At 48.1% G+C, this 15,495-nt stretch overlaps 2 protein-coding genes across 2 annotated transcripts in view; one reads left to right on the top strand and one right to left on the bottom strand.

Annotated features, from left to right (window-relative positions):
- The window catches only part of lamc1 (laminin, gamma 1), a 66,510-nt gene extending 58,410 nt beyond the window's left edge, over positions 1–8,100 (top strand). Inside the window, exons 22-28 of the mRNA XM_072363343.1 lie at positions 2,644–2,788; positions 2,880–3,029; positions 3,122–3,236; positions 4,932–5,131; positions 5,212–5,370; positions 5,451–5,550; positions 7,133–8,100. Of these exons, the coding sequence (XP_072219444.1) occupies positions 2,644–2,788; positions 2,880–3,029; positions 3,122–3,236; positions 4,932–5,131; positions 5,212–5,370; positions 5,451–5,550; positions 7,133–7,389 (1,126 nt within the window). The 3' untranslated portion in view covers positions 7,390–8,100. The remainder of the gene's footprint in view (positions 1–2,643; positions 2,789–2,879; positions 3,030–3,121; positions 3,237–4,931; positions 5,132–5,211; positions 5,371–5,450; positions 5,551–7,132) is intronic.
- A 4,201-nt stretch (positions 8,101–12,301) lies between these two features.
- On the bottom strand, positions 12,302–14,594 carry LOC140268521 (uncharacterized). Its single transcript, XM_072363430.1, has 2 exons — positions 14,368–14,594; positions 12,302–13,912 (listed from the first exon to the last, which is right to left on the bottom strand). Exons 1-2 carry the CDS (start codon positions 14,555–14,557, stop codon positions 12,918–12,920), a joined length of 1,185 nt encoding a protein of 394 aa, XP_072219531.1. The 5' UTR covers positions 14,558–14,594; the 3' UTR covers positions 12,302–12,917.
- Between the last annotated feature and the right edge of the window lie 901 nt (positions 14,595–15,495).

Below are 15,495 nucleotides of genomic sequence, written 5' to 3'. Positions count from 1 at the left end.
TGTCCTAATATCTGTCAGCGAATGTTTCCGTCTGTCCTAATATCTGTCCTAATATCTGTCCTAATATCTGTCAGCGAATGTTTCCGTCTGTCCTAATATCTGTCCTAATATCTGTCAGCGAATGTTTCCGTCTGTCCTAATATCTGTCCTAATATCTGTCAGCGAATGTTTCCGTCTGTCCTAATATCTGTCCTAATATCTGTCCTAATATCTGTCAGCGAATGTTTCCATCTGTCCTAATATCTGTCCTAATATCTGTCCTAATATCTGTTCTAATATCTGTCCTAATATCTGTCAGCGAATGTTTCCGTCTGTCCTAATATCTGTCAGCGAATGTTTCCGTCTGTCCTAATATCTGTCCTAATATCTGTCCTAATATCTGTCAGCGAATGTTTCCATCTGTCCTAATATCTGTCCTAATATCTGTCCTAATATCTGTCCTAATATCTGTTCTAATATCTGTCCTAATATCTGTCCTAATATCTGTCCTAATATCTGTCAGCAAATGTTTCCGTCTGTCCTAATATCTGTCCTAATATCTGTCCTAATATCTGTTCTAATATCTGTCCTAATATCTGTCCTAATATCTGTCCTAATATCTGTCAGCAAATGTTTCCGTCTGTCCTAATATCTGTCCTAATATATGTCCTAATATCTGTCCTAATATCTGTCAGCAAATGTTTCCGTCTGTCCTAATATCTGTCCTAATATCTGTCCTAATATCTGTCCTAATATCTGTCAGCGAATGTTTCCGTCTGTCCTAATATCTGTCCTAATATCTGTCCTAATATCTGTTCTAATATCTGTCCTAATATCTGTCCTAATATCTGTCCTAATATCTGTCCTAATATCTGTTCTAATATCTGTTCTAATATCTGTCCTAATATGTGTCCTAATATCTGTCCTAATATCTGTTCTAATATCTGTTCTAATATCTGTTCTAATATCTGTCCTAATATCTGTCCTAATATCTGTTCTAATATCTGTCCTAATATCTGTCAGCGAATGTTTCCATCTGTCCTAATATCTGTCCTAATATCTGTCCTAATATCTGTCAGCGAATGTTTCCGTCTGTCCTAATATCTGTCCTAATATCTGTCCTAATATCTGTCCTAATATCTGTCAGCGAATGTTTCCATCTGTCCTAATATCTGTCCTAATATCTGTCCTAATATCTGTCAGCGAATGTTTCCGTCTGTCCTAATATCTGTCCTAATATCTGTCCTAATATCTGTCAGCGAATGTTTCCGTCTGTCCTAATATCTGTCCTAATATCTGTCCTAATATCTGTCCTAATATCTGTCCTAATATCTGTTCTAATATCTGTCCTAATATCTGTCAGCGAATGTTTCCGTCTGTCCTAATATCTGTCCTAATATCTGTCCTAATATCTGTCCTAATATCTGTCAGCGAATGTTTCCATCTGTCCTAATATCTGTCCTAATATCTGTCCTAATATCTGTCCTAATATCTGTCCTAATATCTGTTCTAATATCTGTCCTAATATCTGTCAGCGAATGTTTCCGTCTGTCCTAATATCTGTCCTAATATCTGTCCTAATATCTGTCCTAATATCTGTCAGCGAATGTTTCCGTCTGTCCTAATATCTGTCCTAATATCTGTCCTAATATCTGTCCTAATATCTGTCAGCGAATGTTTCCATCTGTCCTAATATCTGTCAGCGAATGTTTCCGTCTGTCCTAATATCTGTCCTAATATCTGTCCTAATATCTGTCCTAATATCTGTCAGCGAATGTTTCCATCTGTCCTAATATCTGTCCTAATATCTGTCCTAATATCTGTCAGCGAATGTTTCCGTCTGTCCTAATATCTGTCCTAATATCTGTCCTAATATCTGTCCTAATATCTGTCCTAATATCTGTTCTAATATCTGTCCTAATATCTGTCAGCGAATGTTTCCGTCTGTCCTAATATCTGTCCTAATATCTGTCCTAATATCTGTCCTAATATCTGTCCTAATATCTGTCAGCGAATGTTTCCATCTGTCCTAATATCTGTCCTAATATCTGTCCTAATATCTGTCCTAATATCTGTTCTAATATCTGTCCTAATATCTGTCAGCGAATGTTTCCGTCTGTCCTAATATCTGTCCTAATATCTGTCCTAATATCTGTCCTAATATCTGTCCTAATATCTGTTCTAATATCTGTCCTAATATCTGTCCTAATATCTGTCCTAATATCTGTCCTAATATCTGTCCTAATATCTGTCCTAATATCTGTCAGCGAATGTTTCCATCTGTCCTAATATCTGTCCTAATATCTGTCCTAATATCTGTCCTAATATCTGTCCTAATATCTGTTCTAATATCTGTCCTAATATCTGTCAGCGAATGTTTCCGTCTGTCCTAATATCTGTCCTAATATCTGTCCTAATATCTGTCCTAATATCTGTCAGCGAATGTTTCCGTCTGTCCTAATATCTGTCCTAATATCTGTCCTAATATCTGTCCTAATATCTGTCAGCGAATGTTTCCATCTGTCCTAATATCTGTCCTAATATCTGTCCTAATATCTGTCCTAATATCTGTCCTAATATCTGTCAGCGAATGTTTCCGTCTGGCCTAATATCTGTCCTAATATCTGTTCTAATATCTGTCCTAATATCTCACGTCCTGCTCAGGTACAACGAGGCCAAGGAGCTGGCCAAGAATCTGGAGAAACAGGCGGCCAAGGTTCAGGCCGAGGCTGAGGAGGCCGGAGACAAAGCCCTGCAGATCGTCGCCAACCTGACGAGCCTCCCGCCGTTCGACGCCAAAACCCTCGAGGTGACCGCCGCCGTCAGGATACGTTTAGAGTCAGAATTCATGATGTGAGCGCCTGTCTTACCCAGACTGTTGGTGCTGTGTCTGCTCTCAGGATGAAGCCAGTAAGATCAAGAAGGAGGCGTCGGACCTCGACAAGCTGATCGACAAGACGGAGAAGGAGTACAACGACCTGCGGGACGACCTGAGGCCCAAAGAGCTGGAGGTCCGCAAACTGCTGGAGAAAGGCAAGAGTGAGCAGCAGGTAGGTCCAGGTCCATCTCACGCTTACCCGATCACCTAATGAGACCACCCGACCTAACCCGATGATGCCTTTTTGCTCCTGCTGCGCAACAGACCGCCGATCAGCTGCTGGCCCGAGCGGACGCCGCCAAAGCTCTGGCTGAGGAGGCGGCGAAGAAGGGCCAGTCGACTTTCAGAGAGGCCGAGAGCATCTTGGACGACCTCCGAGGTGCCTGAATGTTACCCGTCACCCTTAATGTTAGCCTTAATGTTAGCCTTAATGTTAGCCTTAACTTAGCCTTAATGTTAGCCTTAACTTAGCCTTAATGTTAGCCTTAACTTAGCCTTAATGTTAGCCTTAACTTAGCCTTAATGTTAGCCTTAACTTAGCCTTAATGTTAGCCTGAATGTTACCCGTCACCCTTAATGTTAGCCTTAATGTTAGCCTTAACTTAGCCTTAATGTTAGCCTTAATGTTAGCCTTAACTTAGCCTTAATGTTAGCCTGAATGTTACCCGTCACCCTTAATGTTAGCCTTAATGTTAGCCTTAACTTAGCCTTAATGTTAGCCTTAATGTTACCCATCACCCTTAATGTTAGCCTTAATGTTACCCATCACCCTTAATGTTAGCCTTAATGTTAGCCTTAACTTAGCCTTAATGTTACCCATCACCCTTAATGTTAGCCTTAATGTTAGCCTTAATGTTAGCCTTAACTTAGCCTTAATGTTAGCCTTAACTTAGCCTTAATGTTAGCCTTAACTTAGCCTTAATGTTAGCCTGAATGTTACCCGTCACCCTTAATGTTAGCCTTAATGTTAGCCTTAACTTAGCCTTAATGTTAGCCTTAATGTTAGCCTTAACTTAGCCTTAATGTTAGCCTGAATGTTACCCGTCACCCTTAATGTTAGCCTTAATGTTAGCCTTAACTTAGCCTTAATGTTAGCCTTAATGTTACCCATCACCCTTAATGTTAGCCTTAATGTTACCCATCACCCTTAATGTTAGCCTTAATGTTAGCCTTAACTTAGCCTTAATGTTACCCATCACCCTTAATGTTAGCCTTAATGTTAGCCTTAATGTTAGCCTTAACTTAGCCTTAATGTTAGCCTTAACTTAGCCTTAATGTTAGCCTTAATGTTAGCCTTAACTTAGCCTTAATGTTAGCCTTAACTTAGCCTTAATGTTATCCTTAATGTTAGCCTTAACTTAGCCTTAATGTTAGCCTTAACTTAGCCTTAACTTAGCCTTAATGTTAGCCTTAATGTTAGCCTTAACTTAGCCTTAATGTTATCCTTAATGTTAGCCTTAACTTAGCCTTAATGTTAGCCTTAATGTTAGCCTTAATGTTAGCCTTAACTTAGCCTTAATGTTAGCCTTAACTTAGCCTGTCGCCATTTCCTCTGTTTAAAGAGGATTTAGTTGCATTTTTATATTTTATATTATTGATACAAAATATAATTTATTGATATAAATAAATAACAAAATCCTTTGTAAAGTCTGGATTTATGGATTCAAGTCTCCAAGAAAAGATGGAAAATTACATTTAAGTATCTGGGATGAAATTAGGGACATTTAATGGATAAACAGCATTTGATAGATTGACTTTAAAGGTACTTTTATTGTTTGTTTTGTGTCTCAAACAAGGATCAGAGCTATGCTACAAAGTTCGGATTGATTTTACAAATGAACGAATGTATGAAGACCTCAGATTTAGATTAAGGTGTTTTCAGCAGAAATTTAAAGGGATGTTGAGGGATTACTAATCTGCAGATGTTTAAAAAGTCTCTTTACACATATTTAAATGTCTGTTTTATGCGTTTGTTCACTAATATTGTGAATGATTCCATATTAAAGTTGCAACTTTCCTTGCTGAGGCCTTTAAATCGTGCAGATGTTTCATTCTGTTCCTGAACTTCCTGCAGACTTCGACAGGAGGGTCAACGACAACAAGACGGCTGCTGAGGAGGCCATGAAGAAGATCCCCATCATCAACGGCATAATCACTGCCGCCAATGAGAAGACCAGGCAGGCGAAGGCGGCGCTCGGCAACGCCGCCGCAGACGCCCGAGAGGCTAAGAACAAAGCGGAGGAGGCCGAGAGGATCGCCGGTAACGTGCAGAAGGTAGAGCTGCATCCTGCTGCTCACTCACTGGTTTCCTCCTCATCCTCTTCATCATCACCAGTGAACTTGTGTCCTCGCAGGGTTCCGCCAAGACGAAGGAGGACGCAGAGAAGGCGTTACAGGACACCAACAAGCTGGACAACGAGGTCAGCGACATGATGGATCAGCTGAGCACCGCGGAGAAAGAGCTGGACAAGAAGAAGGCCGAGGCCGAGCGCGACATGATGATGGCCTCCATGGTACGAGCCGCTCCTTCCTGCTCTGCCTCTGCTGGTTCCAGCACTGTGGGAATGAACTTTGTCCTTCTGTTGTCCCGCAGGCGTCAGATAACGCCAAGGAGGCCGAGGACAACGCCCGCAAGGCCAAGAGCACGGTGAAGACGGTCCTGAAGATCATCACGTCTCTGATGGATCAGCTGGGTAAGAACTGTGGAGCTCTGCTGTCCCTGAGCTGGGCTTCTCAGGCAGCTCTCCGGTCAAAGGAGGAGAAGAGGTGACGCTTCAGATCGTTCAAAGATGCAGAAGAAGGGAGGCGGCAGAACTGTGGGAAACCGAAATGGACCAAAGAGCATCCAGACTGGCTCCAGCCTGAAATGGATGAATATTAACCAATTAAACGACTTTAATGAGACAAAACGTTAAACGTCACGTGCAGTTCGATCAAAGTTAAAGAAAAAGTAGAAAGGTTTTTCCTCTGGGTGTAGACCGTCTCATTCTGCCAGCAGTCAGGAGTATTTTCTCTGGGTGTAGACCGTCTCATTCTGCCAGCGGTCAGGAGTATTTTACTCTGGGTGTAGACCGTCTCATTCTGCCAGCAGTCAGGAGTATTTTTCTCTGGGTGTAGACCGTCTCATTCTGCCAGAGGTCAGGAGTATTTTCCTCTGGGTGTAGACCGTCTCATTCTGCCAGCAGTCAGGAGTATTTTCCTCTGGGTGTAGACCGTCTCATTCTGCCAGCAGTCAGGAGTATTTTTCTCTGGGTGTAGACCGTCTCATTCTGCCAGCGGTCAGGAGTATTTTCCTCTGGGTGTAGACCGTCTCATTCTGCCAGCAGTCAGGAGTATTTTCCTCTGGGTGTAGACCGTCTCATTCTGCCAGCGGTCAGAAGTATTTTCCTCTGGGTGTAGACCGTCTCATTCTGCCAGCAGTCAGGAGTATTTTCCTCTGGGTGTAGACCGTCTCATTCTGCCAGCGGTCAGAAGTATTTTCCTCTGGGTGTAGACCGTCTCATTCTGCCAGTGGTCAGGAGTATTTTCCTCTGGGTGTAGACCGTCTCATTCTGCCAGTGCTCAGGAGTATTTTTCTCTGGGTGTAGACCGTCTCATTCTGCCAGTGGTCAGGAGTATTTTCCTCTGGGTGTAGACCGTCTCATTCTGCCAGCGGTCAGGAGTATTTTCCTCTGGGTGTAGACCGTCTCATTCTGCCAGTGGTCAGGAGTATTTTCCTCTGGGTGTAGACCGTCTCATTCTGCCAGTGGTCAGGAGTATTTTCCTCTGGGTGTAGACCGTCTCATTCTGCCAGCGGTCAGGAGTATTTTTCTCAGGGTGTAGACCGTCTCATTCTGCCAGCGGTCAGGAGTATTTTCCTCTGGGTGTAGACCGTCTCATTGTGCCAGTGGTCAGGAGTATTTTCCTCTGGGTGTAGACCGTCTCATTCTGCCAGTGGTCAGGAGTATTTTCTCTGGGTGTAGACCGTCTCATTCTGCCAGCGGTCAGGAGTATTTTTCTCTGGGTGTAGACCGTCTCATTCTGCCAGCAGTCAGGAGTATTTTCCTCTGGGTGTAGACCGTCTCATTCTGCCAGCAGTCAGGAGTATTTTCCTCTGGGTGTAGACCGTCTCATTCTGCCAGCGGTCAGGAGTATTTTCCTCTGGGTGTAGACCGTCTCATTCTGCCAGCGGTCAGGAGTATTTGCTGGTTTATTCAGAGAAACTCACTTTGGCTGAATTGTTTGTTGCAGCCTCTCGGTGCTTCTTCGGGTAACTGTGGTTCGTTTCCTCTGCAGGAAACATCGACAAGGTGGACCTGAGCAAACTGAACCAGATCGACGAGTCGCTGAAGGTGGCCAAAGGCAAGATGGCCGACAGCGAGCTGGACAAGAAGCTGGCGGAGCTGAACGACGTGGCGCGCACGCAGGAGGAGATGATCGGCGACTACGACCGGCAGATCCGCGAGATCCGCGCCGACATCGCCAACCTCAACGACATCAAGAACACGTTACCTGCAGGCTGCTTCAACACGCCGTCCCTGGAGACGCCTTAGCCCCGCCCCCTCCACCTACCACGCCCCCCCCTCCCCCCTCCCTCACGTCTAACACTGGCGAACATGCCAACTTTTACCAAAACAGTTTTTAAACCTTTTGTTCTCAGATTCTTGTCTTTGCCAACATTTCAGCCACGTTCACCAGGGAGAAGCAGCTCCTTCGTCTCGTCCTTCGGCTTTTGGAGACGTGGTTTCGGTAGAATGAACTCAGCGGCACAGAGAAGCTGTGCAGCGAGGTGGAAGAACCTCGGAGAACACCACAAACCCGACGTGACTGCAGCCGTCTGCTCCACACAGGAAGTGCCTCACCGGCTACGCACTGTTTATCCTCAACCAGAATGCAGTGAAGGAACCCGCTCCCCTTCCTCCAAAGCTACGCTCCCACACAGACCGCAGGGAAACGGTTCACTCCTCCTCGCCGACAGTATTTTCACCTCCAGCAGGTGGCGTTGTTGAGTAAACCCACACTAGCTCTGACAGTCGCCAAAGTCCCAGAAACCCTTTGAGTGCACGAGATGAAACCTTCACCCACGTGTTGAAACTTTAGAAATAAACGACCCGACTGCTCAGTATTTTTATTGATGAGACGCAGCGAGACGTAGCGAGACGCAGCGAGACGTAGCGAGACGTAGCGATACGTAGCGAGACGTAGCGAGACGCAGCGAGACGTAGCGAGACGTAGCGAGACGTAGCGACACGCAGCGAGACGCAGCGAGACGTAGCGATACGCAGCGAGACGCAGCGAGACGCAGCGAGACGCAGCGAGACGTAACGAGACGTAGCGAGACGTAGCGAGACGTAACGAGACGTAGCGAGACGTAGCGACACGCAGCGACACGCAGCGAGACGTAGCGACACGCAGCGAGACGCAGCGAGACGTAGCGAGACGTAGCGACACGCAGCGAGACGCAGCGAGACGTAGCGAGACGCAGCGAGACGTAGCGAGACGTAGCGAGACGTAACGAGACGTAGCGAGACGTAGCGAGACGTAACGAGACGTAGCGACACGCAGCGAGACGTAGCGAGACGTAGCGAGACGCAGCGAGACGCAGCGAGACGTAACGAGACGTACCGATACGCAGCGAGACGTAGCGAGACGTAGCGACACGTAGCGACACGTAGCGACACGTAGCGACACGTAGCGACACGTAGCGACACGTAGCGAGACGCAGCGAGACGTAACGAGACGTAGCGAGACGTAGCGAGACGTAACGAGACGTAGCGAGACGTAGCGACACGCAGCGAGACGCAGCGAGACGTAGCGACACGCAGCGAGACGCAGCGAGACGCAGCGAGACGCAGCGAGACGTAGCGAGACGTACCGATACGCAGCGAGACGTAGCAACACGTAGCGACACGTAGCGACACGTAGCGAGACGTAGCGACACGCAGCGAGACGCAGCGAGACGTAGCGAGACGTAGCGAGACGCAGCGAGACGTAGCGACACGTAGCGACACGTAGCGAGACGTAGCGACACGTAGCGACACGTAGCGAGACGTAGCGACACGCAGCGAGACGCAGCGAGACGCAGCGAGACGCAGCGAGACGTAGCGAGACGTAGCGACACGCAGCGAGACGTAGCGACACGTTGCGACACGTAGCGAGACGTAGCGACACGTAGCGACACGTAGCGAGACGTAGCGATACGCAGCGAGACGTAGCAATACGCAGCGAGACGTAGCGACACGTAGCGACACGTAGCGAGACGTAGCGACACGTAGCGAGACGCAGCGAGACGTAGCGAGACGTAGCGACACGTAGCGAGACGCAGCGACACGTAGCGACACGTAGCGAGACGCAGCGAGACGTAGCGACACGTAGCGACACGTAGCGAGACGCAGCGACACGTAGCGAGACGTAGCGACCGCGAGCGTAACGTCTGCCTAAACTGTCCTAAATGAGACAAGCGAAACTTTTCTTTCTTCACTGCAACACAAACACGACGCGGAGCTTCGGCTTCATTCGCTCGCGTCTGTGCGGCAGTGACGCCTCGTTTCCTCATACCTACGTCTTCAAATGCAAATTCCACCTTTTCCAAATAAACGAAGTTCTCTACATTGAACACTAGGAGGCGCAGTCTGTAAATCAGACATAATTATGGTGGAAAAAGCTGAGTTTTATTCTATGTTCAGTTTCTATAATGATCAGTTCAGATGTTGCCTTAATGTTGTCTTTTGAACACGTTTTGTTTGAAAAAGCTTAATTTCACATACTTACACCTCATGAGAGAATAGAAACAGATGTTCTTTTACTTTTTAGCTCTGGTTGATGTTAAATCAGCTGTTTCATCTTCTGAGGATCAACATGATGAAACCACAGCAGGTGAAAACACCAGAAATCAGCTTTTTAATTAGCAGCAATTCAACGATTAGCTTTAAATATCCCTCTGCGTGCTCGTCTGTGTGATTCATTAAAGCAAAGTCGGAGTCCTTCCTTTCAGAGCTCAGAGTTCAGCCCTGTGAGACGAGTCTTTAGAGCTCAGAGTTCAGCCCTGTGAGACGAGTCTTTAGAGCTCAGAGTTCAGCCCTGTGAGACGAGTCTTTAGAGCTCAGAGTTCAGCCCAGTGAGACGAGTCTTTAGAGCTCAGAGTTCAGCCCTGTGAGACGAGTCTTTAGAGCTCAGAGTTCAGCCCTGTGAGACGAGTCTTTAGAGCTCAGAGTTCAGCCCTGTAAGACGAGTCTTTAGAGCTCAGAGTTCAGCCCAGTGAGACGAGTCTTTAGAGCTCAGAGTTCAGCCCAGTGAGACGAGTCTTTAGAGCTCAGAGTTCAGCCCTGTAAGACGAGTCTTTAGAGCTCAGAGTTCAGCCCTGTGAGACGAGTCTTTAGAGCTCAGAGTTCAGCCCTGTGAGACGAGTCTTTAGAGCTCAGAGTTCAGCCCAGTGAGACGAGTCTTTAGAGCTCAGAGTTCAGCCCTGTGAGACGAGTCTTTAGAGCTCAGAGTTCAGCCCCGTGAGACGAGTCTTTAGAGCTCAGAGTTCAGCCCAGTGAGACGAGTCTTTAGAGCTCAGAGTTCAGCCCTGTGAGACGAGTCTTTAGAGCTCAGAGTTCAGCCCTGTGAGACGAGTCTTTAGAGCTCAGAGTTCAGCCCAGTGAGACGAGTCTTTAGAGCTCAGAGTTCAGCCCAGTGAGACGAGTCTTTAGAGCTCAGAGTTCAGCCCAGTGAGACGAGTCTTTAGAGCTCAGAGTTCAGCCCTGTGAGACGAGTCTTTAGAGCTCCGAGTTCAGCCCTGTGAGACGAGTCTTTAGAGCTCAGAGTTCAGCCCTGTGAGACGAGTCTTTAGAGCTCAGAGTTCAGCCCTGTGAGACGAGTTTTTACCCTTTTTAGCTGCACTGCGGAGGCAACGTTTCATGGGTGAAGGTTTGTATCTCGGCTGCATTCCATGTAAATCTGGCGGGAAAAGATTCAAACTTTGCATCCCGCTTGATGAGGTCATCACGCCACAGGTTGAGCTCTGCGGGCGTTTCCGGCGGCGCGTCCCCGTTTCCCGGCTCACTCAAACACCACTTGGCGTCCGAACGCGGCGGCGCTGTCTCCGGCCAACACTATGCAACTCTGTACATTACGCGTAGCGAGAGTTTTATCTGATACACTGGTGCTAATAATTATTTCAAATGTTCTATTTTTGTGTGAATGTTTTTTATGATGATGACACAGAGTGAGGAGTTTGTGTAAATATATGCGTAAATGATTCAGAACTGGCTGATTTTATCCCAACTGAAACATGTAAACAGCCCAGTTTGATCACAATCAATCAACTGAAACCTCCAGTATATCCAACTATCTATGATCACGCCTGTGGTATGTTATTGTTATTATATCCGCTTGCTGTATACAAGGCTCAGTGCTGCTGCCTTATAGCGATGCCATTACTGTGTTTGTGTTGTTTTGGTTCTTTGTGGGTTTTCAGGAGTTGAATCAGCCGAACTGAATATTTGTGTTGAGTTTTTTCACATCAGGTCCTGAAAACGAAAACTGATCCCAGTCCAGCAGGACGGAGTCCAGCTGTGTCCGCAGGGTCCTCGCAGCGCCCCCTGCAGCCTGTGCAGCTCCTGCAGACGTGATGTGTAAACAGTATTTTAAGTTATAATGTACCGGTTCTGTGTAGTGTGACCCGTTGTTGGAGGTGATGAGCTGCACAGCCCGCAGGGCGCCCTGACCTCCGCCATCCTCCGGCTCTGTGAGGACCTCAGTGACCTCGGCTGTTCTCGCCTGCCTGTAAATCCAAACTTAACATTTCAATAATAAAAAACTACTACACCAGCTGCTTTGTGTGTGATGCTTTCAGCTTGGATCGCTCATTCAAACAGCCTCCGGGCTTCACCATGGCAACCGCATCACGGATTAAGAAAGTCGTCAATAAAAAGGCAACGAGAATAACTGCATCACAGATCAAAGATGATAAATAACAGTAAACTGCGTCCTGCTGTAAAGCAGGAGGAGTGTTAATTACTCATTTATTACCACAACCAGCGCAATAAGTTCATCACAGACCACTTTATCAGGTGTTTAATTACCCGTTAATTAACCGGTTAATTACCCGTTAATCACCCGTTAACACAATCAGCTGCAGCTGTAGAGTGGAAACAGGAGGAAGTTCAAAGCCAGCATCAGATGGGACACAACGGGGATTTAATAACTTTGAACATGGTTCTTGCTGCCAGACGGCGGGTCCGAGTAGTTGGTCGGATCAGAATGTGAACAACATGAAACCAAATCATCCATCCATCATCCCTCCATCATCCATCATCCACCATCCATCCCTCCCTCCATCCACCCATCCATCATCCCTCCCTCCCTCCATCATCCATCCCTCCCTCCATCATCCCTCCCTCCCTAATTACCCGTTAACACAATCAGCTGCAGCTCAGTGCATTTAAACATGTAAAGTGGAAACAGGTGGAAGTTCAAACCCAGCATCAGATGGGGAAGAACGGGAATATCAGTGACTTTGAACATGTTTATGTTTTTAGCAGATGCTTTTATTCAAAGCGACTTACAGGTAGGCAGATAGGGTGGGGGGTCCTGCCTGAGGACCCCTACTGGAGGCAGGGCCTTTAATGCAGGGGATCTGAACCCATGTCACCTACATGGAAGGTGGTAATCTTACCAGTCCACTATCCAACAACATGGTTGTTGCTGCCAGGCGGGCTGGTCTGAGTATGTCAGAAACAGCTGATCTCAGTTTGAACCGTCGGTGAAGCCTTTTTCCTCTTATCGGGACCCTAAGCGCCTACTCTGCTCCGTGTCTCCATCTGTAAATCCAGATGTTCTGTACAGTCTGAGCTTGTCGGTGCCCAGCTTTAAACCGACAGGAAAGTCAACAGTTTACCTTCCTGAGCTTTAAAAATGAGCCTCAATCGATGTTTCTAAGTTTGGACAATCAGAAAAGACCAAATCTAAACGTGTGAAGCAGACAATGAAAGTCATTCTGCCGCAGAGGAGCAGCTCATTCATTGTGAATATCAACTCTGATTGGCTTGAATTGGCCTCGGAGCGATAAATAAACGGATCTGCCGTGACGCGGGCCTCAGCTCTGCTGCTCGCTCAGAGCTGAGATGTGGAGGAAAGTCTTTCTCTTGCAGTCCTGCGTCTTCATGTGGCGCCGCAGCGTGTACACGTCGCTGAAGTTCCTGTTGCAGCGGCTGCAGCAGTACGGACGGTCCTCCGTGTGGTGCTTCATGTGGTATTTGAGCGGCGTGCTGAGCATGAAGGCCTTCCCGCACACGGGGCAGGAGTAGGGCTTCTCGCCGGTGTGCGTCCTCATGTGGATCTTCATGTCCGAGCTGGCGGTGAAGGCTTTGAAGCAGACGCGGCAGCTGTAGGGCTTCTCCCCGGAGTGCGTCCTGAGGTGGCGGATCATGGACGACGTGATGTTGAAGCACTTCCCGCACACGTCGCAGCGGTGCGGCTTCTCGCCCGTGTGCGTCCTCATGTGGATCTCCATGTTGCTCTTGCGGCTGAAGCACTTGCCGCAGACTCTGCAGCCGAACGGCTTCTCGCCGGTGTGCGTGCGCGTGTGCACCTCCAGCTCCACGCGCCGCCGGAAGGTTTTGCCACAGAACTTGCAGACGTGGATCTTCAGGTGCGTCTGCAGGTGCTCCAGCAGGCTCCGCTTGTCGGGCAGCAGCTCGCCGCACACGCCGCACACGCAGCGCTCGTCGTCGGCGTGGATCTCGGCGTGGTTCCTCAGAGAGCCGCGGTAGCTGAACATCATCCCACAAACTCTGCAGCAAATGGAGCCGCTGCTGCCGGCGGCGGGAAGGTCTGACTCTGGGGGCGGAGCCTCCATCACCTCAGAGGAAGTGCTGGGCCGGGCGTCGTCCTCCGGCTCCACCTTCACAGCCTGCTCGGACTGGACCTCGTGCTGCTCGCTCTTCAGCTCTTTGGTGTCTTCAGGATCTTCATCCTGCGGCGGCGGAGCCACCCACCCCTCCTCCTCCTCCTCCTCCTCCTCCTCCTCCTCTTTGACGATGGGAGGCTCCGGCTGCTGAGGTACAGCGGCGCCACCGAGACACTGAGCGTCTGCAGGGGACAGCAGAGTGGGGTTAATCAGAGCTGCAGAAGAATTACTGAGTCAAAGAAGCAGCAGAAGGAAGGTTTTAAATCCAGTTTAAGTTTCCTCTTCACTTTTTTGGATTTTATTCCAAAAAATGTTTGTTTCTGTGCTCTTACAGCTTAATTTAATCAGTGAAAAGGGTAAACGGAATCAGTTGAAGCACCAGGAACATGTAATAACATGAAGAAAGCGGTTTTCTTCATGCTTAACCCTGGTTTTAGGGCGAAGCCTTCTCCTAACCCCAAACGGAAACTGCCGCATTGAAACTGAATATAAAGAGAAATAAACCCCAAACGCACAGAAAAATGGATATTAATGAAACATGAGGATCACGGATAAAAGCACAAACACCGGAAAGACAGATGATCCAGCTAATTAAAGGCTAATTACGCACAGAACCGGTCACCGTGATGCACCGGACCTGAGTCGACGTCTCCGCGGCTCAGCGGCCGCTCTCCGGCCGGGCTCCGCTTCACCTCCGCCGGGTTATACTGCCGGATCAGCGCCTCCTGGTGCTCCACCAGCACCCGCTCCACCAGCACCAGGATCTCCTCCGCCGCCGCCGTCAACCTCTCCGTCACCAGGCTCCTCAGCAGCTGCAGGTTGGACATTCTGACTCGGTGCAAATACACAGCCCGGATGTTTGGTTCTGCACGGAGCGACGTGGTGAGAACCGGAAGTTCCGGTCCGACTTCACTATAAAAGCTGGGGCGGGTTCACCAGAAGTGCTGGTGGACAGAAATATCCTGATGCTCTGAGGTACTCTGAGGTACTCTGAGGTACTCTGTGTGGTACTCTGAGGTACTCTGAGGTACTCTGAGGTACTCTGTGTGGTACTCTGAGGTACTCTGAGGTACTCTGAGGTACTCTGAGGTACTGTGTGGTACTCTGTGTGGTACTCTGAGGTACTCTGTGTGGTACTCTGAGGTACTCTGAGGTACTCTGAGGTACTCTGAGGTACTCTGAGGTACTCTGTGTGGTACTCTGAGGTACTCTGAGGTACTCTGAGGTACTCTGTGTGGTACTCTGAGGTACTCTGAGGTACTCTGAGGTACTCTGAGGTACTCTGTGTGGTACTCTGAGGTACTCTGAGGTACTCTGAGGTACTCTGAGGTACTCTGAGGTACTGTGAGGTACTCTGTGTGGTACTCTGAGGTACTCTGAGGTACTGTGAGGTACTCTGAGGTACTCTGAGGTACTCTGTGTGGTACTCTGAGGTACTCTGAGGTACTCTGAGGTACTGTGAGGTACTCTGTGTGGTACTCTGAGGTACTCTGAGGTACTGTGAGGTACTCTGAGGTACTCTGAGGTACTCTGTGTGGTACTCTGAGGTACTCTGAGGTACTCTGAGGTACTCTGAGGTACTGTGTGGTACTCTGAGGTACTCTGAGGTACTCTGAGATACTCTGAGGTACTCTGAGGTACTGTGAGGTACTCTGAGGTACTTTGAGGTACTCTGAGGTACTCTGAGGTACTCTGTGTGGTACTTTGAGGTACTCTGAGGTACTTTGAGGTACTCTGAGGTACTCTGAGGTACTGTGTGGTACTC

This window comes from Leuresthes tenuis, unplaced genomic scaffold (assembly GCF_036924035.1).
Source record: "Leuresthes tenuis unplaced genomic scaffold, fLeuTen1.0.hap1 SCAF_14, whole genome shotgun sequence".
Lineage (NCBI taxonomy): Eukaryota > Metazoa > Chordata > Actinopteri > Atheriniformes > Atherinopsidae > Leuresthes > Leuresthes tenuis.
Note: the sequence above shows the minus strand (reverse complement) of the source record. Positions and strands in the feature narration are given on the sequence as shown.

What these genes read in the sequence shown, in the direction of transcription:
- LOC140268521 (XM_072363430.1), bottom strand. Translation starts at nt 14,557, where the DNA reads ATGTCCAACCTGCAGCTGCTGAGGAGCCTGGTGACGGAGAGGTTGACG. An exon ending in CCGCGGAGACGTCGACTCAG is followed by an intron (nt 13,913 to 14,367) that starts GTCCGGTGCATC and finishes TGTCCCCTGCAG; the next exon opens with ACGCTCAGTGTCTCGGTGGC.